The sequence below is a fragment of the Geotrypetes seraphini genome, chromosome 3 (assembly GCF_902459505.1).
Source record: "Geotrypetes seraphini chromosome 3, aGeoSer1.1, whole genome shotgun sequence".
Taxonomy (NCBI): Eukaryota; Metazoa; Chordata; class Amphibia; order Gymnophiona; family Dermophiidae; genus Geotrypetes; species Geotrypetes seraphini.
The window spans coordinates 316,712,023-316,738,075 of record NC_047086.1 but is presented as its reverse complement, the minus strand read 5'-3'; the positions used below and the strand labels follow the sequence as shown (position 1 = coordinate 316,738,075).

At 44.9% G+C, this 26,053-nt stretch overlaps 1 protein-coding gene across 6 annotated transcripts in view; it reads left to right on the top strand.

The window, feature by feature from the left end:
• Nucleotides 1–8,006: 8,006 nt before the first annotated feature.
• Nucleotides 8,007–26,053, top strand: part of PLCB1 (phospholipase C beta 1) — a 1,208,816-nt gene continuing 1,190,769 nt past the window's right edge. For 3 of the 6 annotated variants that reach the window (XM_033937380.1, XM_033937379.1, XM_033937388.1), the window contains exon 1: nt 8,007–8,207. In XM_033937380.1, the coding sequence (XP_033793271.1) occupies nt 8,088–8,207 (120 nt within the window). In that variant the 5' untranslated portion in view covers nt 8,007–8,087. Of the gene's footprint in view, nt 8,266–26,053 lie in introns of all 6 variants that reach the window. The other 3 variants (XM_033937383.1, XM_033937382.1, XM_033937386.1) reach the window with 2 other exon arrangements.

Genomic DNA, 26,053 nt, shown 5'->3' with positions numbered 1-26,053 from the left:
TCAAAAATCCTAACTTGCCAAAATGTTCACACTCCTCTTCTCTCTGTGTGTTCAGGATGTACAGGGCCAGTGTAAAGCTACAGGGTGTTCTAGGCAAATCAGCCCTTGTGCCATCCCACCATCTTAATCTTGATTTTCTTTCCCACTCTCTTCCTTACTGCCAATATCACAAACACATTCAAAATGCATAGTCATAGGAAAAGTGGAGGGAAGCTGTTTCAAAGGCTTCTACTGCCCCAAACCAGTCAATCCAATTATCTCAATCTTATATTATCCATCACATAGTTGAACATTTTCTATTAAAAAAAAAATTATATATATATATATCATGTTATGGTCTGCATCTTTTCAGCACTCAGAATTTAAGAGGTTGGCTGGTTGGACTGAGAACTTTTCAGCACTTCCTCATATTTCAGTGCTTGTGGAGAAATGCATCATTTGGTGTAAATGCTTTCAGGTCAATATTCAGCAGACATGATTCATTGAACTTCTGCCTCTACATCATCTGACGACTTCAAAGTTTGAGAAAACTTTGTGGTCTTCTTCTCCTGCCTCTGCATCATCTAATGACTTCAAAGTTTGAAAGGGGGGGGAAGCCATCATCACAGATCAATCAGGTGCATCATAAGGTTTCCATTTATATTGGAACAGAAAGTTGTCCAGAGGAAAGACTTCCAGGGTAAAAGGTTGACTTTAAGAGGGTGTCTTAATATTAAGAGACAAAACAGCCCGCGCTGAAACAACCGCGATAAACTGTCCTACGCTGAAAGGATCGCTTTGAAAGGGCTGTGCTGAACTGGCCACACTGAAACGGCCATGCTGAATTGTTCCATTCCCTTTGAAAAAGAGGGGGGGGGGGCATAGCCAGGAGAGGAGCACAGGCAGATCGTGAGTATTCCTAAAAGTTAGCTGAACTCAGGGCCAGATTTTCCTATAGGCTAACTAGGCTTCAGCCTAGGGCTTAAAATCCGTGTCACATTTTTTATAAAGGTTAGTACCAATAACAACATGTTTCATTTAACATATTGATATATATCACAGTAATGATGTATTTTATTATCTCTCATGTAATTTACAAACTTAAAAATGGGAGGTGAAAGGGCCTCATAAGTGGAATACCTAGGGCCTCTTTTCATCTAAATCCGGCCCTGGCTGAACTATTATAAAAATATGTCTAATCTGCATACAACTGAGGCTCTGGCATTTAGGCCTGGTTTTCCTTGGCCTAAGTGGTAGGCCTTAATGATATTTTGTGTAAAGCCTCTAAGCATGGTTTTATATATATAGTGGGAGCCTTTTATAGAGCTGTGCTAAGCGCCATGCTGATTGGCACTGATTTTTCTTTTGGTGCTATATACAATATAGAATTTGACCCTATGTGCATGTGACTACTGTGGCCCAATGCTTTAAAAAAAAAAACCCTAATCCTCATGATGGTGCCATTTACAGAAATGTGCGTAACGTTGCCTAACAAAAAAAGTTAGGTGCCAGTAATGTAGGGGTTTTATTGGCCTACATTGCAGGTATCTAAGCTCTTTAGAGCAGAGTTTCTCAACATGCAGTATGCGTACCCTTAGGGGTATGCAGGCCGCTTGTTCGGAGAATATTCCCTGCCTGCCCATCCATCCAAGCTGCCAGCGGCGGCGGGGATCCCTCCTTCCTGTCCGCCCCCTCTGCTGAAGTTGCTGCCAAGGATCCCTGCCCTCCCTTCAAAGCCAATCCATAGGGCTTCCCTCCGATATCAGAGCTGACATCAGAGGAAAGCTCTGATCCACAGGGCTTCCCTCCGATGTCAGAGCTGACATCAGAGGAAAACCTTCCCCTTACTTATTTGAGCCGCACTCGCTACTTCTGCCTTCAGCGGCTATTATTGCAGGGATACGCAGGTAACGTTCACACCCTGCATGTAGCTGACACAGAAACCTCTCTGACGTCAGAGTTAATGTCAGAGGAAAAGCTTGTAGGTCAGCCACATGCAGCGCATGAATACTGCCTGTGCATCCCTGCAACGATGACCACTGAAGGCAGAAGTAGCGAGTGCGGCTCAAACAAGTAAGGAGACATGATTTTTCTGGGACAAAGGTTGAAAGGAGGGGGGTGGGAAGGAGTGCATTGGGACATTAGAGGGGCACAATTTGGGGACAAAGGCTGGAAGGCAGGGAGGGGGAGGGGGCACAAACTCAACACAGAAGGAAGGGAGGGGGCATGAACATGGAACACAGAAGGGAGGGAGGAAAGGGCACTAACTTGGGACACTGGAGGGAGGGAATAGAAAGGGAGAATTTTTGGGCATGAGTGTGTGAGTGAGAGGGAAAGAGATGGAGTGCATGGGAAAGGAAGAAATAGAAAAATTGGGCATAAGAACATAAGAATAGCCTTACTGGGTCAGACTAATGGTCCATTAAGCCCAGTAGCCTATTCTCAAAGTGGCCCATCCAGGTCACTAGTACCTGGCCAAAACCCAAGGAGTAACAATATTCCATGCTAACGATCCAGGTCAAGCAGTGGCTTTCCCCATGTCTTTCTCAATAACAGACTATGGACTTTTCCTCCAGGAACTTGTCAAAACCTTTCTTAAAATCAGCTACGCTATCCGCTTACCACATCCTCTGCAACGCATTCCAGAGCTTAACTATTCTCTGAGTGAAAAATAATTTCCTCCTATTGGGTTTAAAAGTATTTCCCTGTAACTTCATCGAGTGTCCTCTAGTCTTTGTAATTTTTGACGGAGTGAAAAATAGAGATGCATGGAGAATAGAAGGATGAGAGGGAGAAATGTTGAGTATGGTGGTGGAGAGGGAACAGAGGGACAGATTGAAGGGGATGCAAGAGGGAGAAATGTTGAACATAGTGATGGAGGGAGAGATGTGGCATGGTGCTGGAGAGGGATGATAGAAGGAGAAATGGGTATGGAGCTGGTGAACAGTGGTGTAAAATGCTGAATATGATCCAGGGGATGAGAGAGGGAGAAATGTTGGATGTGGCAGTAGAGGAGGTGGGAGAGATGACTTGATCTTTCAAGACAGATGGACAGTGAAAGAGAGAGAGTGAGACATGTTGCCAATAGGGGTGGAGGAGAGAGGAAGAAAAGTTGGACTCATGGAGGGACAGAGAGAGATGTTGGTTGGATGATGGGAATGAGGTCCTGAGGAGAGGAAGCATGCAGGAGTCAGAAATAAAGAAATATTGGATGCACAGCCAGAAGGAAGTGCAACCAGAGACTCATGATTTTATTATCAATTTAGTGATCAAAATGTGTCAGTTTTGAGAATTTATATCTGCTGTCTATATTTTGCACTATATTTTTCCATAGTTGTTCCTGAGGTGACATTGCATATTTTAAAGTCATCTGCCTTGACCTCTTTGAAAAAAAACCCCCAAAACTAATATAAATGATAATTAACATTTTCTCTGCGTACAGTGTGCTTTGTGGGTTTTTTTAAATTTTGTGGTTACCATTATGTATTAATAAGATTATATTGTGTGTATATGAAACATGGATGGAAGAAATTGCATTACAATTAATATTATTATTATGAGGTGGGGTCAGGAGCATGGCCTGGGTGGATCTGGGGTGGAGCCTGGGTGGGGGTACTCAGTTGATATTTATTAGACTTAGTACTTGTCTTGAAGAAGTTGAGAAACACTGCTTTAGAGAATCACGCCTAGCAATGCCTATGTATGTTTCTACCCCAAAACATGACCACTTAGGCATTAGCCAACGCTAAGTGCCATGCGTTAGGCACCTACCTTTTTTAGAATCCACCTTTTTTAGAATCCGGTAGGTGCCTATCAGCCAATTTTTTTTTTTCCAATTATGAGCCTGTTAAAGTTCATAATTGAAGCTATTGAAGTCATTTTGGTACCTCTTATAGAATCTGGCCCTCACCCCTAATGAGGAAGTTCCTGAACTCTTTCTCAACTTCCACTGCCACTCCACCCCCTTTGTCAAATCCCCTCAGGGGATTGACAGGTCTTGGGAGTGAACCCAGTGGCTGGGCTTGAAGTACAGTAGTTTGGTTAATGATGTACACCGCTTAGGATCCTTGAAGAAGAGCAGGATCAGAGTAGAAATCCAGTCAGAAAGAAACAGAAATTAAAAACTGATTTATTTGCTGCTGTTTTGGAATATAGCATTGTGGAACAGATTGATCAACGTCCTCTTTTCAAACCCACTCATAATGGTAACAATGTCTTGCTATAAAAAATGTTGACACTTGTGATATTTTTAGATTATTTTACATATACTGTGTGGGGCTGGAACAGGAACCATTGTTACACAAAAAAAATAATAGTTTCATTTCACCCCTCAAAAAACAAAATTGATGTGGTTCATTGTCGGTAAAGCAAGCAACATGATTCAGAAATGTTAAAGATTACATTGTGGGAATTTAAGCAAATTAGATTAGATTGCAGGAATTAGATTAGATCAGATTGCAGGAATTTAAACAAATGTTAAAAAACCCCACTTGGACTGTATCATGAAATATGAAATGTGGAGGGGCATAATAATAATAAAAAATGTCTAAGTCCCTTTTTGGCCTAAGGCGTCAAGCGCTCAAAGTCGGCATTCTCGAAAAAACCCCATCTAAAATGGTTTCTTTCTAGAATGGCCTAACTGTGTGTTCAGGCATTTAATCACCCAGACCGCCACTATGTCTATCTTTAAAACATACTGTATTCCTGACCACAAATTCGCCGAAGTCCCAAAAGCCCAAACCAAGACTTTTTAGGCTCAGGAGGGAACAGTCCTTCGTCTAACAGCATGATTCTCTAACTGGCATCTGTCATAAGTGCCAGTTAGATAATCAGGGAACACATTCCCCTCTACAAAAAGTTTTGTCACTCTTACAATTACTCCTTTCAGTTTTGCCCACTGCATTTCCACTTCTTCCAGACGTTCCCATCCAGACAATTCCTTGATGCAATCCCTCAACCGAACAAAGTTAGTTTTTTTTTCTAGAACCTTTGCTTTTGAATGAGCCCTTTCTATATCCATCTTAATATTAAACCGTACCATGCAGTGATCACTGGATGTCAGATGATCACCCACTGTAACATCAGAAACACTTTTCCCATTTGTAAGCGCTAAATCCAGTATGACCCCATCCCGCCTGTGTTCCATTCTCAACTGCTGGAACAGGATCTCCCTACTTCTAGAAGACTCCACAATAGGGATACCCCAATCAACATCCAACATGTTAAAATCACCTATTAGTAAAACTTACCCTTTTTTAGATACATTCTGAATGTCTACTAGTAAATCTCTGTCCACTTCTTCCATCTGTGAAGGAGGATTGTATATCACACCAATGTAAATATATTCACCATTCCCTCTTCCAAATTGATCCACAGTGCCTCTTCCTTGCCCTGCAGATCCTGCAATTGTGTGGCTTTAACACGATCTTTAACATATAACGCTACTCCCCTCCTTTTCTTCTTACCCTGATTTTCCTGAACAGATTATAGCTTGGTATAACTACATTCCAGTCATTCTTCTCTGTGAACCATGTCTCCATGATCGCCACTGTATCTAACTCATCTTCTTCCATCACAGCTTCTAGATCCAGAATCTTGTTTCCCATACTTCGAGCATTAGTATATACTGCTTTCCCGACATTGCTCCCTTTTCCAATCCGTGTAGAGGTATTCAGTGATTTTCTTACCTGAGGGCTTATACTCACCTGGGGGCTTTGATCACCCTACCCCATCACTTTGTAACCAGTGCCTGCCATGGTCCCAGGGAAGTGGCATAGATCTGGGCTATGTTGACATACTTTCTTCTGGGACTGTACATGTTTGCCCTTTCATCTCTGTTTCTTTTGCTGTTTCTGTTTCTGGAGGTTTCCGCAGGAGCCCTCATAGGCATGCTGTATTGATCTGGACCTCTTGTTTATTGACCACTACGTCGATGTAGTCAGTGGCATACCAAGGGGGGTGGGGGCGGCCACCCCCAGCTGTGCCCCAAGGGGGTGCACAGCTGGCCACCCTCCCTATTCTGCCGCTGCTGCTTTCCTTAACCAGCAGCAGCGGCAGTAAACAGGGGTGTCCGCGGTGCTCACTCCGGTGGTTGTTCAGCTTCTGGCTGGCTCCCCTGCTCAAAGCCGCAGGCATTGGCTCCTTGTGCGATCCGTGACTGCGTCGGAAGCATTCTCTCTGACGTCATGATGTCAGAGAGAAGGCTTCCAACACAGCTGCGGATCGCATAAGGTGTAGACGCCCGCGGCTTTGAGCAGGTGAGCCAGCTAGAAATGCTGGGCAGGGAAGAGAAATGTTGTTGCTGCACAGGGAAGGTGGGAGAGTAGAAATGCTGCACAGGCAAGGGGGGAGAAATGCTGCACAGGCAAGGGGGAGGGAGAAATGCTGCACAGGCAAGGGGGAGAGAAATGCTGCTGCTGCAGCACCCAATTGGGGAGAGAGAGGGAAGGAGGGAGAAGGAAGACAAGGGAGTGGAACCAGAGATGCCAAGTCCATGGGAGGGAGGGAAAGGAAAAAAGGAAAGGAGATACCAGACCATGGAGGGGGAGGAAGAGATGCCATGGCATGGGGGAGGGACAGGAAAGAGATAGAGATACCAGACCATGGTATGCCAAAGCATAGGGGAGGGGTGGAGACAGAAAAATGGAGAGGGGGTGAAGCTGAAATGAATTATGTGCAAAGGAGAGAAGGAACATAGGATATACAGTTTATTGAAGGGACATAGAAAGAGGGAGGATGCCATATGGAAGAGAGAGAGGGTGGGCAGTAGATGGAAGGGGCAGAGAGAGTGTGGGCAGTAGATGGAAGGGGTAGAGAGAGAGGGCAGAAGCTGGGTGGAAGAGGCAAAGAGAGGGCAGATGTTGCATGGAAGTTAGAGAGGACAAACCCTGTATAGAAAGAAGAGAGCAAAGAGAAGATGATTAAAGCAGAAACGACAAAAGGTAGAAAGATTTTTTTGTTGTTTTACTTAGAATCAAGTAGTATTGTAACTATTGATAAAAGTTTATAAATAGGAAATGGAAATAGGGCAATTTTTTGGACTAAACCCTTTTCTTCAATTCAGGAAGGATACCATAACAGCAGTATACTGTACTGTTCTGAAGAAAGATTTGGCTTCTGAAAGCTAATTGAAAAATGGATTAGTCCAATAAAATGGTATTTTCTTGTTTCTCATTATTTGTTTTATTTTTATTTGTTAATTTGTAAAGTGGTGATTGTTATGTATCAGTTTTTTCAAATTTATATCTACTGTCTTTATATTTTTCACAGTATTAGGGGACATATGTTACTGTTTTATGGTGTTGTGGTGTTGCATTGTATGCAGAGTCTGGTTTTTTGACGGTTCAGTTTAACTTTTGTCTACATATTTCTATTTTTAGTTTGTGATTATTCCATATTGGGCAAGGGTGTATCTCTGTTCTGTATGTATGAAAAGGACATAGTTTTCAGTTGGCATTGACTGCAGGATCAATTGACTGTGCGGGATCTGACTTGTTTAGTTTTACAATGTATGTGTTGGTGTTCTAGTGCTCACTGCAGTGTTTAAGATGCTGCCTTTTCCTAGGTACACTCGGTGTGGATTGTTACTAAAAATCATATTTTTCATGTAGATGGGGGGGGGGGGGGTCAAAAAATGATGGGCCCAGGGTGTCACATATGCTAGGTACGCCACTGGATGTAGTTTCTGTTTCTTGTCTTGCTGTTGGCTGCTTTATCAATAAAAATTATTAAAAAAAAAAAAAAAAAGGTGGGAGTAAAGTCAGAAAGCGAGTTTCACAGGCTAAACCACAGGGCCAGAGAGAACGGCCTGGTGACTGGTTGGACCCTGATTGGGTGGAGATGGAAACCCTCCCTAGTCACGGCCCTACTGTAAACTTATCTAGCAACACAGGTTTTAAATCTAGTTCTGTTTCTAGGAAGGCAGGCATTCTCCCTAATAGCCACTGGGGGAGCCAAAGAGAGACCCAGGGGAGATCCAGGTCAGCCAGGGTAGGGTGGCTCCCCACATGAAAACCATGTGAATTTGACTGAGGCTGTTAGGGAGGTAGCACAGGTCTCTCCCTCAGGAAGAGGTTGCAGGCTCAAGTGAAGGTAATGCCTTAGACCTGATGGAAGTAGAGGAATCTGGGTCCAGTCCAGAGTTTGCAGCAGCAGACCAAGAGTTGCCAATGGAGCTTCAGGGAGAGCTGGTTTCTGAAGAATTATTTGCACCACCTGAACTGATGGAGGTGGGTTTGGCTGCCATTTGCAAGGACTGCCTGGAGAACTGTGATTGATTGGAGCACTGTGAGTTTTTGCTTTTTCCTATTTTTGCTGAGGATATGTTTGTTTGCCTTTTTCATGGAATGCCAGAACTGTGGATTTTTGTTTGCTGTTTTTGTTCTCAGCTCATGCTTATAGGAAGCTGGGAGTGCCTTTAGTGGGATTTTGGAAAGCTGTTTTTGTGCTTTTTTTAATGCAAACTTGAGGCACTTCTCCTGACCCCAGCAGTGCTGTAATAGCTGGAGGCTTTCATATTTGGATTGTTTGAACGCTGGGACTGTTACAGCTAAGGAGCTGGACTTACCTGAAACCTGCAGTGTACATGCTAGGGTAAAGAACTTTGTGGAGAAGAAACTGTTTGGGGTGACAAAATACAGTAGGAGTTAAATGAATTGTGTGGAGAAATCCTGAGCACTACACAGGATTTTCCCCTGAAGTTTTTTTGTTTTTTGGAAATTACATTTCATTTTGACTTGGCACATTCTGACTATTAAAACTATTCTTTTTGGAGAATTATTGCTGTTGGAAGTTTGTGGGGTTTCTTTTATATGGTATTTCATTCCCTGCAGGGTTGACTCCTTTCTGAGTCACACGCCCGGATTGTTTTATGTTGTGGCCACTAGGGGCATTGTTGAATCCTGCCTAGAGACTCTGGTGGTGGCTAGAACTTCTAGTTTAAAACCCTCTTCAGTAGATTAGCCAAGAAGACACTTCTTCCCTTCTTTGATAGATGTGCACCATCAGTAGCCCTTGGAAAATTATCTCGTGATCCAGGTAGCCAAAACGCTCTCAACAACATCGTCCACGTAGCCAAGGCCAGCACAAGCAGCATGTGAAAGATGCTGCTTATGCTGGCAAACATTTCAAGAGGTTGGGGGGGTGGCGTTCAAGCGGCGGGGAAGAGTTGGGCCTGCACAGTACAGAGATGCTGGGCACCACTGCCCCAGATGCCAACCTCCTTCACTTCACCACTGCCTGCTCCAAAATGAAGAAAAAGTTTAAAAATACGATTTAACTGCGTAATTGCTGGCACTCGCATTTCTAGATCTGAAAAATGGTTCAAGTTTTGATATTCTACCACAGAAAAGCATATCTAGGTGGTTTACAGGACAGAAGGAAGATAAATGGAGAAGGAAGTAGAGTAGAGGGCAACCAAAACCAGTATTCTCGGTCTCGATCAAAATTGAACCAACAGCCAACATTTGCCACTGAGTTTCAGCCAAAAATAATGCCTCCTCAGCAGCACAGATCGAGTGCTCCTGGGTCGCCCTCCCCTCAGCAGAAAGCGGGTCCTATTGGACTGCTGCCCTATGCTCTATAAGAGGGCGGGCCTCTTCAACCGGCCAGGCATCTTCTCCCTACCATAGGTGGTCAGTGACTGAGCAGTTTGGGGAAGCTAAAGTAGAAGGGGTTAGATGAGGTTATGGTGTGGGTCTAGTATCAGAGTATGGGCGGAGCTGGGGTGGAGTAGAACAGAATGGAACAAGTTAAAACCCTTTCAGTAGGGGGAGGCAACACCTATGTTAACAGTACAAGGATAGAGAAACACTTTTGAAGACTGCAAAGAAGGAATCCTTCACTGTGTGGCTCTAGTGTGGTGCAGCTTATCAGCTGTCTCCCCAGAACCTCTTTAATACACTGAACTCTGTGTTCACCGAATACTATCCAGGAATTAGGTGCCCAAAAAATGAAAACATAACACATTAAACAGAACAATGTTTGCAGTATTCTGGAAATATATACAAGTACTATAGCACAGATCTGTAAGCCCTCCGGGGACAAGAAAAATATCTACTGTATCTTGATAAAACTCTCACTGAGCTACAACTGAAACAGGCACGAACGAAATCTAAATCCCAAATCCAGTATCGGGCATACTGTGAAGTAATACAAAGCCCCACAAAATCACTCCAAACAAATACAAAACCATAAAGTGTTTTTTAGTGCTGGCCACGATGGTATAGCATAGAGTTCCTATGAGCATCAGAGCTGTTAACGCCACAGCTGGCGCTAAAAACTGCGTTTTGTAAAAGGGAGGGGGGGGAGTGAAAGAAGTGCTCAGAACCTTAAGACTCTCACATATATTGGAAGCAAGCGATATGATGAATTTTAATTTAATTTAATTTAATTCTTATATACCACTAATAACCGTGAGGTTTCTAAGCGGTTTACAAAAATGATGCATTAAAGATACAATAAATAAAAACTAAATAAATAAGATAACTGCCAGTTTCACTAGTGGCCAGATCGGGAGCCCGTTCCCGCAGGGCACCCGACACCATCTTCACTTCTCCCCCATTCCGGCAGGGGAGAGCCGACAGAGGAGAGCTGCAGTCCGACGCTCAGACCAACGGTCGGTTTGGGAGCCCATTCCCGCAGGGTACCCGACACCATCTTCACTTCTCCCCCATTCCGGCAGGGGAGAGCCGACAGAGGAGAGCTGCAGTCCGACGCTCAGACCAACGGTCGGTTTGGGAGCCCATTCCCGCAGGGTACCCGACACCATCTTCACTCCTCCCCCATTCCAGCAGGGGAGAGCCGACAGAGGAGAGCTGCAGTCCGACGCTCAGACCAACGGTCGGTTTGGGAGCCCGTTCCCGCAGGGTACCCAACACCATCTTCACTCCTCCCCATTCCAGCAGGGGAGAGCCGACAGAGGAGAGCTGCAGTCCGACGCTCAGACCAACGGTCGGTTTGGGAGCCCGTTCCCGCAGGGTACCCGACACCATCTTCACTTCTCCCCCATTCCAGCAGGGGAGAGCCGACAGAGGAGAGCTGCAGTCCGACGCTCAGACCAACGGTCGGTTTGGGAGCCCGTTCCCGCAGGGTACCCGACACCATCTTCACTCCTCCCCCATTCCAGCAGGGGAGAGCCGACAGAGGAGAGCTGCAGTCCGACGCTCAGACCAACGGTCGGTTTGGGAGCCCGTTCCCGCAGGGTACCCGACACCATCTTCACTCCTCCCCCATTCCGAAGGGTCTACCTCTGAGGATCTCGCATCATGTGCGGCAGCGGTGGAGATTACCTTGCCAGAGATGTCGCCTGTTCTTGGAGGAAACTCGGGACCCAGATGATAGCCATCAGCATCACCACACTTCTCGGTGTTTCAAACCATCACCGCTGTAAAAGCAAATTCACGTATCCTATAGTTGGTGGGTGCAGGACTTATAATTACAATTTTCATATATTCCCTATATTAATGGTTGAGTAATGTCATTTTCTATACATGGGAGAGGGGGGAAGGGGATTTCCCTGAGTTCATTCTAGATTTCAGATGCCTTTAAGAATTTATAAGAAGCGATTGAGCCAAACATCAGCATGCACTTAGACTTTAGCACACTTCAGTAAAAGGGTCCCTTTATAGCTATGGCAGTGCAATGTGATATCGCCGTCCCAATCCACCAATAGGTTTTGCTTAGCTTGTGTAGCGTTTTCAAACGCAATTTCACTTTTTAAGATGGGCCCTTGTTTCCTTCCCACAGAAATGCACAATTACCTCTTCTCGGGTAGTTAAACTAAGGACTCCTTTTACTAAGCTGTGCTAGCAGTTTTAGTGCACGTGTAGCGCGCACTGCAATGCCACGCGCGCTAGACGCTAATGCCTCCATTGAGCTGGCGTTAGTTTTTGGTGCATAACGCGGGGTTAGCGTGAGCAGCAATGTAGCGTGCGCTAAAAGCGCTAGCGCACCTTAGTAAAAGGAGCCTTAATTGTTCTGGCCACCTTGCAATACTCGCGGGTCGTAACAACTGGTGTTCCATGACTGGCACAAATATTACTATAAATATTACAAACCCACTCGCAGTGATCAGTGCTATACCATTATAAAAGGGGTAGGAAAAACCTCAGACAAGGAGCTATCCACCACACTGGTGAACCATTCTTTGCTTTAGTTGTAATCGCCGGCAAAAAAAACCTCCCCCTCCAAAAGTACATTCAAAAACACAGAGGGGCATTTTCAATAGAAGCCCTGAATATGTATACCCTAGAGGAAAGGAGGGACAGGGGAGATATGATTCAGACGTTCAAATACTTGAAGGGTATTAATGTAGAACAAAATCTTTTCCAGAGAAAGGAAAATGGTAAGACCAGAGGACATAATTGGAGGTTGAGGGGTGGTAGATTCAAAAGCAATGTTAGGAAATTCTACTTTACGGAGAGGGTGGTGGATGCCTGGAATGCGCTCCCGAGAGAGGTGGTGGAGAAGAAAACGGTGACGGAGTTCAAAGAAGCGTGGGATGAACACAGAGAATCTAGAATCAGAAAATAATATTAAATATTGAACTAAGGCCAGTACTGGGCAGACTTGCATGGTCTGTATATGGCCGTTTGGGGCAGGATGGGCCGGAGAGGGCTTTAATGGCTGGGAGGGTTTAGATGTAATGGAGTAGGTTTTAACGGAGATTTCGGCAGTTGGAACCCAAGCACAGTACCGGGTAGAGCTTTGGATTCTTGCCCAGAAATAGCTAAGAAGAAAAAATTAAAAAAATTTAAATTGAATCAGGTTGGGCAGACTGGATGGACCATTCAGGTCTTTATCTGCCATCATCTACTATGTATTTTGGAAAAAATGTCCTGAAATCCAGTACAGAAAATGTCCATTTTCAAAACAGCCAGACGTCTATCTTTTATTTTTGAAAATCTCCTATGTAGACATTTTGGTCATAAGGATGTCTTAACTTTTTTGGCCATTTTCAAAAATAAAAACGTCCACATGAAAAATGCACAAAAGCAAGTTTTGTAGATATACCCAACAACGTTGTCTGATTGTGGCAGGGGAATCCTGATCAGCTGAGCCGGTTTTGGTGAGTCCTGCCAGCTCAGCTGATGGGGGATTCCCCTGCTAGGATCAGCTGAACCAGCAGGAAAATCCAATTCCTCTCTCCCCCCCCCCCTCATACTCACCGATCCCACAGTCCGCTACACAGAGACCCCTGTACCTGTCCTCAGCACAATCGGCAGGAGGGATGCCCACTCCTTCCTGCTGCCAGGCTCCATCAAACTCCGACACCCCACTCCAAACTGCAGCACTCCCCGAACTCCTGGCACCCCATCCTGACACTCCTTGAACACCTGGCACCCCATCTTTGCGTGGACTTATATACAAATCCAGAGACACTGCAAATTCTACTTAGCAAATCTTTTCTTAAAGCCCTTGCCATATGAACAAGTAAATATCATTTATTCTGAAGAACATTTCCTTCTTGAGAAAGCAAAAGAAAAAACACATATCATTACTGTTAGAAAGTATGAAAGCAAGCTGTGTATGAGAGAGGCACTCTTAAAAGCTGGATTCATCATGCACCATAAGTTGTTGAGTAAGTTATGATTTGTGTTATGTACCTGCCTTCATCAAGTTCAAACACACATTCTATACTCTTGCTATACTTAAAATTAGGTAGGAATCCATTTTTCATTTTTTTTTTTTTTTAATTCTAAAGTGAAAGGATGAAAGAAACTGAATTCCATGAACTGGTTTTTTTTTTTTTTTTTTTCAGTTCACAAAATAAGAATATCATGATAGATTTTTTTTTTTTTTTTTGTATTTGCTATTTCAATGCACAGTATTATTTGATGTATCTGATGCATGGCAACTTTGCATGGCTCTGATTTTATAGCACCATTGTTGCTTGATTCAATTTTAAGCTATTTGGCACAATGTATTTTTTTAATGATTTTGATATTTTATCTGTTGTATGGTAGACTCGAGGAGGTTAGCTCTCTGTCCCCTGAATTTCTTCCAGTATATTCTATTCGAAAGGTACAAAAATTTGATAACCCAACCTTTTCTTTGCGATCATTTACAGATTGTGAGAAGGAAGGATAGAAATACTTGTGAACAATTTTAGGTCTACATGCATCATTCGGCATTGAACTTAACAGTATTGTGGTATAGAAGTACGTTTTTATGCTGTTATGTTTTATTGTATCCCACCTTGTATTGGGGCTAGGCAAGCTAAAAATAATTTAATTGAATAACCAAAAGTCATACATAACAAAACATGACAGTATAAAATTCCATAGTTGTGTAAAGAAAAGCATTACCTGGATAGCAGGGTGGGGGAGTGTGTGGTGTATCCTTAGCACCCTAAGGTTCTGGGTTCAAACCCACACTGATCTTTGTGACTCTGGACAAGTCACTTTATCCCCCTATTGCCCCAGGTACATTAGATAGATTGTGAGCCTTCTGGGACAGACAGGGAAAATGCTTGAGTACCTGCATACATTCATGTAACCCATTCTCTGCTCCCCTGGGACAACAATATCGAAAACTGAATACATAAATAATATCTAGAAGCATAACAGTAGATAAAGGCCAAACAGCCCATTGGGTCTGCCCATCCACAGCATCCATCATCTCCTCCTCTCCTAAGAAGAGCGACCAAGATGCTAAAGGGGATGGAACTCCTCTTGTATGAGGAAAGACTAAAAAGGTTAGGGCTCTTCAGCTTGGAAAACAGATGGCTGAGGGGAGTAGAATGCATTGCCAGAGTTTGTGGTTAGAGTGGATAGCATAGCTGGTTTTAAGAAAGGTTTGGATAATTTCCTGGAGATTAAGTCTAATCTTATTGAGAAAGACATGGGGGAAGCCACTGCTTGCCCTGGATTGGTAACATGGAATGTTGCTACTCCTTGGCTTATGGCCAGGTACTAGGGTTACTGGGCTTGATGGACCATTGGTCTGACCCAGTAAGGCCATTCTTATACATATTAAGATCCCTAAGTCTGTCCCCATACAATTTATGACAAAGACCACTAATCAGACTCCATTTATCACTACCCTTTGTCCCCTTCCATTTAACCAGCTTTTAATCCAGTTCATCACTTTAGGGCCCATACCAAAAGCAATCGGGAGGAAATTCTGTAAATGGCATCTAAAATGATTGGTGCCTATAATATAGGTGTCTATCTCTTATCAATCATAGAATCAAGCCTTACTGGGTCAGACCAATGGTCCATGAAGCCCAGTAGCCTGTTCTCACGGTGGCTAATCCAGGTCACTAGTACCTGGCCAAAACCCAAAGAGTAACAACATTCCATACTACCGATCCAGGGCAAGCAGTGGCTTCCCCCATGTCTTAATAATTTAAAACTTAGGCATCTGTAATGTAGACTAGGTTTTTAAGTCTTACATTGTATGGACCAAAGTGGCACCTAAGACTAAACTAAACTAAATCTTAAGCTTGTATACCGCATCTTCTGTATAAGGATAGAGCTCGGCATAAACCTTGAACACTTATGATTTTAAAGTGTTTGAGGCTTGTACAGACAAAGACAGAGCTTGTGGGGATGGGGCAGGGACAAAACTTCATGGTTTCTCTCTTCAGCTTCTTTCATCTCACTTTCTTCTAGCCTTACTCACCTTCATGTCTGTTCTCTCCACCAAGCCGCTTTTTCCCAGTTCCACACAGTTACTCTTTACCTCTTTCTGTCTGCAGCTTGTGTCCCCTCTGCCCGCTCTTCTTTCTCTCTTTCAGATCGTCTCCTTTTGATAACAGCCTTCCCCTCAAAGCCCAGGCTCTCTTCCTGAATCCCATTCACCCTTGCAACCTGTTTCTAATCCTCCGTTCACAGCTCCACTATTAGTCCCTATCCCCATCACCCAGTTCCTTTCTGCCTCTTTCAGTGTTTCAGAGCAGCATTCTCTCCTAACTAGTGACCCCTTTCCATTCTTTTCAACCCTTCCTTTCCTCTCCCAGTACCTCAGTCTTTTTGTACCTTAACTGCTGCAACATAGGTCAAATTGTCATGCCAATAAAGTTATCTGACTCTAACTTCCTTTGGCAGTGTCAGTCTGCTGCACCTGCCTTCCTCATTGGCAGCTTCTAGACTACAGCAGCTCCCTCCAGCTGTTCCTGCAGCTGGATAGAAGAAGAGCTAGCAAGGAGGCGTCAACAATCCTCATCTGAAAGAAATATATTTTGCTTTGCTCTGTTTTAGCTTGGGCTATGTGCATGAATGTCAAACCAGGAAAACGAGGAAAAAGCACTGCAGATGCGATGCACAAGGTACAAAATCTTTAGTGGAGAAAATACAATGTAGCAATCCAAATAATGGTTCTCATGTATGAAGACACAGGACCCGACATGGTCCACGTTTCAGAAAACACTCCTTCCGTAGGGGTCCGGGATATAGAGAACTTTATTGAAAAACAAATAACATGGGTAATCCGTGAATAACTGACAACGTAGAGCTCCTGTCCTGCTACAACTCTGTCTGGTCCTGTGTCTTCATACATGAGAGCCATCATTTGGATTGCTTCATTATATCTTCCCCACTAAAGATTTTGTACCTTGTGCATCACATCTGCAGTGCTTTTTCCTCGTTGTCGTCATTTGACTCCTCACTGCAGATTTGTTGGATCATTCTTTTGGTTTGTTTCACGAATGTCAAATAGCAACCACTAAAACGCACACACAAAAATCCCATTAAAAAAAAATAAAATAAAATTTACACTTTAGCACATTATTTGGTGCACATGATAAAAACAAAAACTCAATCAAAAGAAAATGGACATCCCAACCATCTGTGGCTTCCCCTTTCACTATGTGCTGATGCTGCCCTTTCACTGGCACCTGCAGACCTCCCATGCCAAAGTTTATCAAATGAATTGCCAGTAAGTTTGACTGTCAGTGCTTATGACCACATTGTCAGAGCTCAGCCATACTATCTGCAGTGTTTGCTGCAGTGCTTTCAGGTGGATGTCATGTCAACAGATTTTAGCCTAATGGCTAGACAGCCTTCACACCACTCCTTTGGGCAAGTCAAGTAACTCTCCAGTCCCTCAGATACAAATTTACCCCTGCCCCCTTTACAACAATACACAAGAGGTTTTTTTAGTGCTGGCTGGCATGCTGAATGCTCTGCACTGCTCTGATGGGTCATAGAGTTCCTATGAGCGGCGGAGCAACGCAGAGCATTGAGCGCACCAGCTGGTGCTAAAAAACCTCTTGCGCACTTTTGTATAAGGAGGGGGTTAGACAGTAAACTGGGAACAGGGGAAAAAAAATACTGTGCCAGAATGAAACTGACCTTAAGCTAATATTTAAAAAAGTATGAGCTAAACTCGGTGTCAGGTCAAAAGCGCGCCGGGACAAAGGCGCGCCCAGACAATTGAGCGCAGTGTGGGGGTGCGCGCCGCACAAAATTACTGTTTTTAGGGCTCCGACGGGGAGGCGTGGGGGGGAACCCCTCCACTTTACTTAATAGAGATCGCGCTGCGTTGTGGGGGCGTTGGGGGGGGTTTGGGGGGTTGTAACCCCCCACATTTTACTGAAAACATCACTTTTTCCCTGTTTTTAGGGAAAAAGTTAAGTTTACAGTAAAATGTGGACGGTTACGACCCCCCAAACCCCCCATAACGCCGGCGCGATCTCTATTAAGTAAACTGGGGGGGGGGCTCCCCAACAAAACCCCCCATCGGATCCCCTAAAAACTGAAATTTTCTTCAGCGCACGCTTCCGTCTTGCGCTCAGTTGTTGGCACGCGCCTTTGTCTTTCGCGGGGTTGTCTATGAACCACTAAACTCACCATCCCTTCCCTTATCACACTTACAGTATGAGGAAGTCCACTCCCAGTGGTTGATTTATTCGGTTCACCTCTTCATGGATGTTGTTTTCTTCTGATACCAGGGGCCCCTGGAAAGTTCTCAGCCCGACCAATAAAGTTGGGGCAGTCTCTATTGAGGGCTATACATTTAGTCCAGCAATTTTCCATGTTTTTCCGATGGAATGAAAAAAGTGGAAAATCACTGGACTAAGGCCTAGATCAAGGGTGTCAAATTCCCTCCTCGAGGGCCGCAATCCAGTCGGGTTTTCAGGATTTCCCCAATGAATATGCATATAAGGAAAGCAGTGCATGCAAATAGATCTCATGCATATTCATTGGGGAAATCCTGAAAACCTGACTGGATTGCGGCCCTCGAGGAGGGACTTTGACACCCCTGGCCTAGATTCACTAAACTTACCATTCATACACCGTTGGTTTTGCGATGGTTTCCCGACCCGGTTCACTAAACAGCTGTGCGATCAATCTCCGATCTGATCCGCACATGCAAATGAGGGGAAATTGCCTGCATTAAGTAGGAAGGCAGCAATTCACTAAATAGAAGAAGGAACGCCGACGGGACTTGTCGATCCAAAAAAAAAAAAAGTGATTGCTGAGGACCAGTCGCTCACGTCCTTGCCGACTGTCCTGCTTGCTGTCGCCCTGAAATCCCAGTATAAAAAATAAAACATCTCCCTTGTGCAAAAAGTGCCCTGCTCTCTGCCGCCCTGCCTCTCTGCAAGCTCGTGGTTTTAACTTGCGGGTTTAAAGCGGGACTGCACTATGGCAGGTTCAAAGCGGGACCACACTATGGGGTGTTCTGTCCCTCATACATCTAATACCCCAATAACCCTCTAAAACAGTGGTTCCCAAACCTGTCCTGGAGGACCCCCAGACCAGTCGGGTTTTCAGGATAGCCCTAATGAATATGCATGGAGCAGATATGCATGCCTATCGCTTACATTCTATGCAAATCTCTCTCATGCATATTCATTAGGGCTAGCCTGAAAACCCGACTGGCCTGGGGGTCCTCCAGTACAGGTTTGGGAACCACTGCTCTAAAACAACCAAAACATCACTATACCTCATAAACACAGTAACATATTCACTATGTCCCAACACACCAATGATTCCCCGCTGCTCTTTGCACCCACTCTACCCAAAACATAGCCTCTCGCACACACTGCTCATTCTCTGAAAGCATTTAAAAATTAGAAACTTTTTTTTTAAATTCCTTTGGGCCAGCGATTACTGTAGCCACCCCTCCCCCTTTGTTATGACCTCGTAGACCAAACGCATGCGCAAATCGCATCTAGAGCCAACCTGGATGGTCTGTGCATGCGTTGTGATCGCTTTGCAGCGATCCATGGGGCGTGTGCGTCCGATCAGATAATTTACATGGGGACTGTTTCGTGAATTGGTCGCCCGGCATGACACGGCCATGGATTGCCCAGATCGGTGAGTTTAATGAATCTAGGCCAGGGGTAGGGAACTCCGGTCCTCGAGAGCTGTATTCCAGTCGGATTTTCAGGATTTCCCCAATGAATATGCATGAGATCTATTTGCATGCACTGCTTTCAATGCATATTCATTGGGGAAATCCTAAAAATCCAACTGGAATATGGCTCTCGAGGACTGGAGTTCCCTACCCCTGATCTAGGCCTAAGTGTATAGTCCTCGATGGAGACTGCTCCAGCTTTATTGGCTGGGCTGAAAACTTTTCAGTGTCCCCCCCTACTTAAAGAAAGTAAGAATTGCCATGGTGGTTCAGAGTAAAGGCCCATTAAGCCCAGTAATAAATACCCTGTTCTCAATAGTTCAAGGCTAAGTACCTGTCAGGATCCCAAAACAGGTTCTATTGCTGCTTACCCACAGGAATAAGCAATGGTTTTCCCCCAAACGCTATCTTAATAATGTTTTAAGGACCTTTTCTTCAGGAATTTGTCCAAACCTTTTTTTTTTTTTTTAACCCTAACTATACCACATCCTCCAGCAACAAATTCCAGAAGCTAATTATGCATTCCTTAGCAAAGCAGCAGATGAATCCAGAGACAAGTGGGAATAGCTCACATCGACCAGCAGGTGGAGATAGAGAAACTGATTAACAGTTGGCTTTATAGCCTGGTATTCCTCCTGTCCATTCAGTTTGCTCTATCTCCCAGCAGGGGTTGGAGCTATTCCAATAGCTCCTGGATTCTGGCTGTGGCTGGAATTTCGAATTCTCCTGTTGAGGTTTCTCTTCAGTGAACTCACAATTGATTCTATTTCTCCTGTTGAGATTTTTTCTCTTCAGTGAGACAGGGGTGTCCGGCTGTACGGTGCCGGCTTTAGAGGTTACACTTGGGCCCTCCCTTGTCCCTGCCTCACCCTCCCTCCTCTGATAGAGGGTCTATCTGGGTCTCTCGTTTTTTCTTCTTTCCTTAAAAAAAAAAAAAACAAACACAAGAAAAGAGACTGCGGTGGCTTTCCATGCTTCAGTACTCTCAGGGGTGCTCAAGCTGTTCCTGCCGAGGTCTGGCAACCTTGTCTGCTGGGTTGTGAGTATGGCAATGGCAGGGTATAATTTCTGGTTGTTGGTTGTCTCCTTTATTTACAGCCGCTGAGCTTTGGTGAGTGGTTCGTTGGTGCGGCTCATCTCTTGGTTTTTTGCCTATGTTTGAGTGCACTGAACCCCTGCGTTGGGCTCAGTTGGAGTAGCTGCTGCCTTCCCGCACACAGGAGACGCATGGTGTTCCTGTGTGGGCGGGGGGGGGGAGTGCCCTCGCATATACACCATGGTTTGCTGAGGCTACCCGTCGATCGGCAGGGGCCGCGGCTGTGGTCAGGGTTCTAAAGGGTTGAAAGCCCGGGCCTTTTCCATGGACTGTTAGATTACATGGGTGCTCCGATGCTGGCAGACGCACTGAGGCGTTCTCGTGGTCTGTTTCGGCGGTTTTTTTTGTGGTTTCTCTCTTCGCCTTCCTTGGCTCTCGGGGTTTCCCTCCCAGTCGCAAGAGGCCGGCAAAACGGGCGAACGTTGTTGTCTGGCCGGTGGAGCAAGTCACATGGTGGCTTCAGTTTTCCGCTTGCCGCGGCGGTGTTTGCTTCTTCGACTGAGAGCCGTGGTCTTTTCTGAGCAATGACTGACTCTCCTGCACTGGGGGGGGGAGGGCGCCGCGGCGTTCAGTAGTTCTCTGGGAGCCGGCTGAGTTGGGCTCATCCGTCGCTACGCTGCGGCGGTAGTTGCGGGCGGTTTTACCGGCCTGCATGTTTTTTTGGGGGGGCCCAGTGTGGGGGCTCTGATTTGTAGAACAGGCTCATAGCCTAATGGTTAGTACAGCAACCTGAGAGCCATAGGAGCCAAGTTCAATGCTAGCTGCAGCTTCCTTTGACTCTGGGCAAGTCACTTTACTCTCCATTGCCCCAGGTACAAAATACATAACTGTATATAATATGTAAACTGCTGTAATTGCAACCACAGAAAGATGGTTATCAAATCCTATCCCCTAAAAAAAAAAAAAAAAAAAAAAAAAAAAAAAAGACAACTCTAGCACAGCCATAGTCTGTTCACCACCATATGAGAGCTACTAATACCAAGCGTGCTATGACACTGCTTTATATCTGAGTTGTGGCTTTTCCGGTTAGAGCAGCTGCCTCGTCTCCCTGAGGGTATGAGTTCAGTTCCCATTGCAGCTTCGGGTGCATCGGGACTTGTTAATTAACCAGAAAAAGCTGTTAAATCCATTTATATGGAATTGGAATATGTTCAACACCTTACGAAGTTTTGCCGCGCTTGCGTTATACCCTAGGGGACTCTCTGCAGCCCCGTTTGCTTGCGGTTTGACTCTATACTTCTCCCGATTTCGGCTGCCCTCCGTACTGAGTTGGATGAAGCCGTGTCACACTGTGTTGGGTTCAGGCGCAGGAGAGTGTCCAGATTTTTCGCTTTGACTATCTCTCGAAGTCTCCCATGGGTGACACTGTGTAATTTGGCAATTTTTTACATTGATACTGCCCTGACTGTGTCTGGGGACGCCATTTCCGATTTCCTTCGAGCATACCTCTCTTTTTCTGTAGAGCGTTCCTAGGACTACGTCCAGGATGTCCCATCGTTGGCCTTCCCTGGGCCACTTTGAACTACACGCCCGCTGGCAGCTCTTTCAGCTGTCTCACGGACAGGATTCGGTCATATGGGCAGGTCACAACGCATTTGTCTAATTCCTGTTAAATTGCTATGGTTGTTCTGAGGGCGGTAGATGCAGCATCTTGATTGCATCTCTTGCGTATTCCCTCTATGGGCATCCGGCTTGTCGCTCCCGTTGCATAGAGTTAATCCTGTTTTCATGGATTACTTTACGAACCTTGAATATTTTTCTAAGATAATTTAATTTCTTCTTCCTGTTCCTGCAGTGATCGTACTGCTGTTTACTGGCCTCTTGCGCTTCATTCTGAAGGGGTCTTGACTTCTCCCATGGCCTCATACAGCTTTCACTTGAGGGAGTAGTCACTATGCTACCGGATCAGGGAGAGGTGAGGTTGGTTCCTTTTGCATTCTCCTCAGGTTCCAGTTAATTCTTGGAGTCTCTCTGTTTGCTGTTTTCCTTGCACGGGGTTGTGGTCTTCAGGACGGTGCTTGTAGTTCTTGGGGTACCACTGAATGTATGGGGGGCCAAGACTGGGGCATTGGGCAGGCCCATTCTAACCGATCAAGAGCCTTCTCTGCATCTAAGGACACAGAGAAGGACGGGTCATGTAAGTCCTTTGTTAGATATAACATGTGAAAAGCCTATCTAGTATTATTGGAAGAGTGCCTCTGAGCAACAAAAGCCATTTGATGCATACCAATTATATAAAGAAGTGCCTTTGCCACACATAAGGCCATGAGATTAGCAGGCTGCATCCCATTCTGCGGCTTAGTTCTCGGGGTCACACATTTCTGCTCGCATCCTGGAAGAGGATCTTCATAGTCTCGTTGGACTTGGACTCGGCACTAGGTTGGCCTGCCTCCCTTGGAGTGGCGCTTTTGGATTTGGCGCATACCCTGAAATTCACAGGCATTTTAGAATCTGTGAACGTTTGACAATTGTTGCGCTGCCAGGAGATATATCCAGATTACTGACTCACTAGGAGCTTCGGCTCGCTTTCCCTTCGGCTGCTTCAGCTGTCGTTTTAGTGTCAGTGGTTCCCAGTATCTCAGGACTACATTTATTAGTATGATCCTAATGCACCGCTATGAGTGATTTGATGGCTCAGTGTGATTTCTCTTTTCGAGACATGACTCGGTCTTTACTGGACTTGCTCATGTCCACTGACCTTTCTAGGCGGTCGGTTTGGGGGGGGGCTCGCTGGCTTCCTTCCTCAGATCCTGATGTCTGGTCTTCAGGGGCACCTCTGTCCTTGGACATTCTTCTGCTCTTGAGCATGGTCAGGCTGCCTGTCTGGAGCTGCTAATTATTCTTCTGGAATGCCACTGAGGTTCCTTTTGGTCAGTATGAGGATGGGAGTGTTTCTCTACAGCTTGGGCAGTAGGTGTTGTTTTCGGTTGGAAGGTGAAGTTATTCTGCTTCACTGGGTGTACGCTCATCTTCATCTTCTGTTGGTAAATCCTTTTATGGATCAGGATATGAGTTTAGACAGACTTGATCTTCACGGACTCTCAGCATGGCACATTTATCGTCTGTTTCATTTTCTGCAGCCTGGATATTGAGAATTGTGGCTCGGGCGTTCTAACTCTTTTTATAAACATGAGATCTCCTGAGCCTGTCCTCATGGCTCGTCTCTCAATTCTAGACTTCCTAGCTTTCTCAGCGGGCCTAGGAAGTGTGCGTTAGAGGGGGTTGCTGTGTGGAGACTTTTTCGCCTCTGCATTCTCCTTTTCAGTGTTTTCCGCTGGCTGATGTCAGCTTGGTTCTGACATCTCGAGCTCACTTTCCGAGCACTGTATTTGCGGAAGCTCTGGCTTGGCGGCGCCGTCCTTCCTTACGGTATTGATGGGTTTCTCGCCAGCCGGATGACGAAGTTCCTGGTATCTCGGGCTTGGCTCGCCTAGGGTCCGATATCCTGGAATTTTTTATGTACCTCTTTAGTTTTACGACCTTGCTTTTTGGAGAGGTCGTGACTGACGTGTAAAAGTGGTGAAAAGCAGATTTTTTCTTCTTTAGTCCAGGTGTTAAGGAAGTCTTCTCCTGTGGCTTCTGCTTCCGTTTGGATGTTTTTCCTTTCTGGGGTACTTCTTAGCGTCTGCACCACGCCAGAATTCCTTTTTGGGCACGAGTGTATGGCCGAGCGCTTAGCGTGTAATTTCCTTTTACTTCTGGGCCAGGCTTGGCTTGTTACGTAAGCTTGTTACGTGGGCTCGGTATTTTGCTCATCGCGTAATGTCAGCTTCATTTCATCCTGGTCTTTTGGCTCGCCGAGGGGCTGTGCCGTTGCTCATGTTGCTTCTCGTAGCCATGGTTTCAGCTCTGCAGTTTTCTTTTTGGGTGCAGGCTGTTTTCGGCGGGGATTCCTATTTCTGATTTCCGTTATATAGGGTGTCAGTTCGGATGGTACCACTATTCCTTCTGTAGGGGAGTCATCCTTTCTTTCTGTCACACTTAGTTTTCCTTCCCACTTCCTAGGAGGTAACCTGGGGAGCAGTGTTATTCTTCACTGCATTTTTTGATCAGTAAGTAGCTTTCTCCGAGGGCTCGGTTTCTGATAACTTTTAGTTATCTATTTCTCCTTTTTTGTAGTATTCCAGGGACGCCTTCAATGTATGGCGACATCCGCAGCCTCCATCACGCTATGGGTACAGAAGGACATTCTTTATGCCTGCTGGCTGGCAGGGAAGCGGTTGGGCGAAAGATCTGCATGTCCATTCCGCTGGAGCAAGGTCTACCTCTTCAGCTCGGCCCGGAGGTTTTTATCTTGGGGGAGATTTGTCTCACGACTATTTGGTCTACCGAACGTGCTTTCTCTACGCATTGCTGCTTGGATGTGGGGGCGCCTGCAATAGTGGCATTTTGGGCTTCGGTTGTTGCGGAGGCGGCGTTTGCTTCCCACCCGGATTAAGGTTTGCTTTGCTACATCCCACTTGTCTCTGGATTCATCTGCTGCTTTGCTAAGGAAGGTAAAATTATGTTCTCACCTGTTAATTTTCTTTCCTTTAGAAGCAGCAGATGAATCCAGAGCCCCACCCCTTCTGTGGCTATCTGTCTGTGTCTTATGTGGCATTTTCAGTTCGGTTCTTGTTGGTTGTTAGATTTGTGAATTTATGGTTTAAGCATTCGCTACTGGAAAGAAGTTTTTTTGATGCTCATTATCCTATCTCGGGATGCTTGGGCAAGGAGCATAACTGAATGGACAGGAGGAATACCAGGCTATAAAGCCAACTGTTAATCAGTTTCTCTATCTCCACCTGCTGGTCGATGTGAGCTATTCCCACTTGTCTCTGGATTCATCTGCTGCTTCTAAAGGAAAGAAAATTAACAGGTGAGAACATAATTTTACCTTAAGAGGAAAAAATGTTTTCCTTATTTATTTTAAATCTACTACTGACTACTAACCTCATAGCATGTTCCCCACCAGTCTTTGTTTTTTGTTTTTTTGTTTGAAAATGTAACCAACTAATTCACATTTATTTACCTCTATTCTCTTTTTTTAAAAATTCTTTATTGATTTTCCAAGCTTCAATAGTACAATACACAAATATATAACATATAATAAGTCAATAAAGTACTTTCAACTTACAAATATATATAACCAACCATTTTTTCCCACCCACTCACCCAATGATTATTCAATAAAACACAGAAATATAAATTTTCCCAATAACCTTACCCTATTCAAATTGATAATATCCTCTCAACCTCCCCCCCCACCCCAAGTGTAAATACTCAAAGGTCAAAATTAGGACAGAAATAGCCCCCCTCCCACCCCTCCCTGGATGTGTATGAAAATAAACAACAACTGACTCGTAATCAAAGACCTACCATAGTGAAGTAATATAAGATGTCAACAGGCCCCTAACCAATTTAAATAAATTACTGTGCCCCAAACTATCGGCATTCATTTTTTCATATCTATAGCTGGAGCACAGATTTGCCCACCAGAAAGGGAAATTTAGACGATCGTAATTCTTCCAATTTTGGGTTACCATCTGCATGGCTATCCCGGTCATGCTAAGGAAAAGACGGCATTTATATTGATCCATAGGGGGCATAACACGTAATAATGTTCTACATATGACCACCTCATAAGTAATAAACTAATTCACATTCTATTCTCTTAATATGTGATAGAACTCA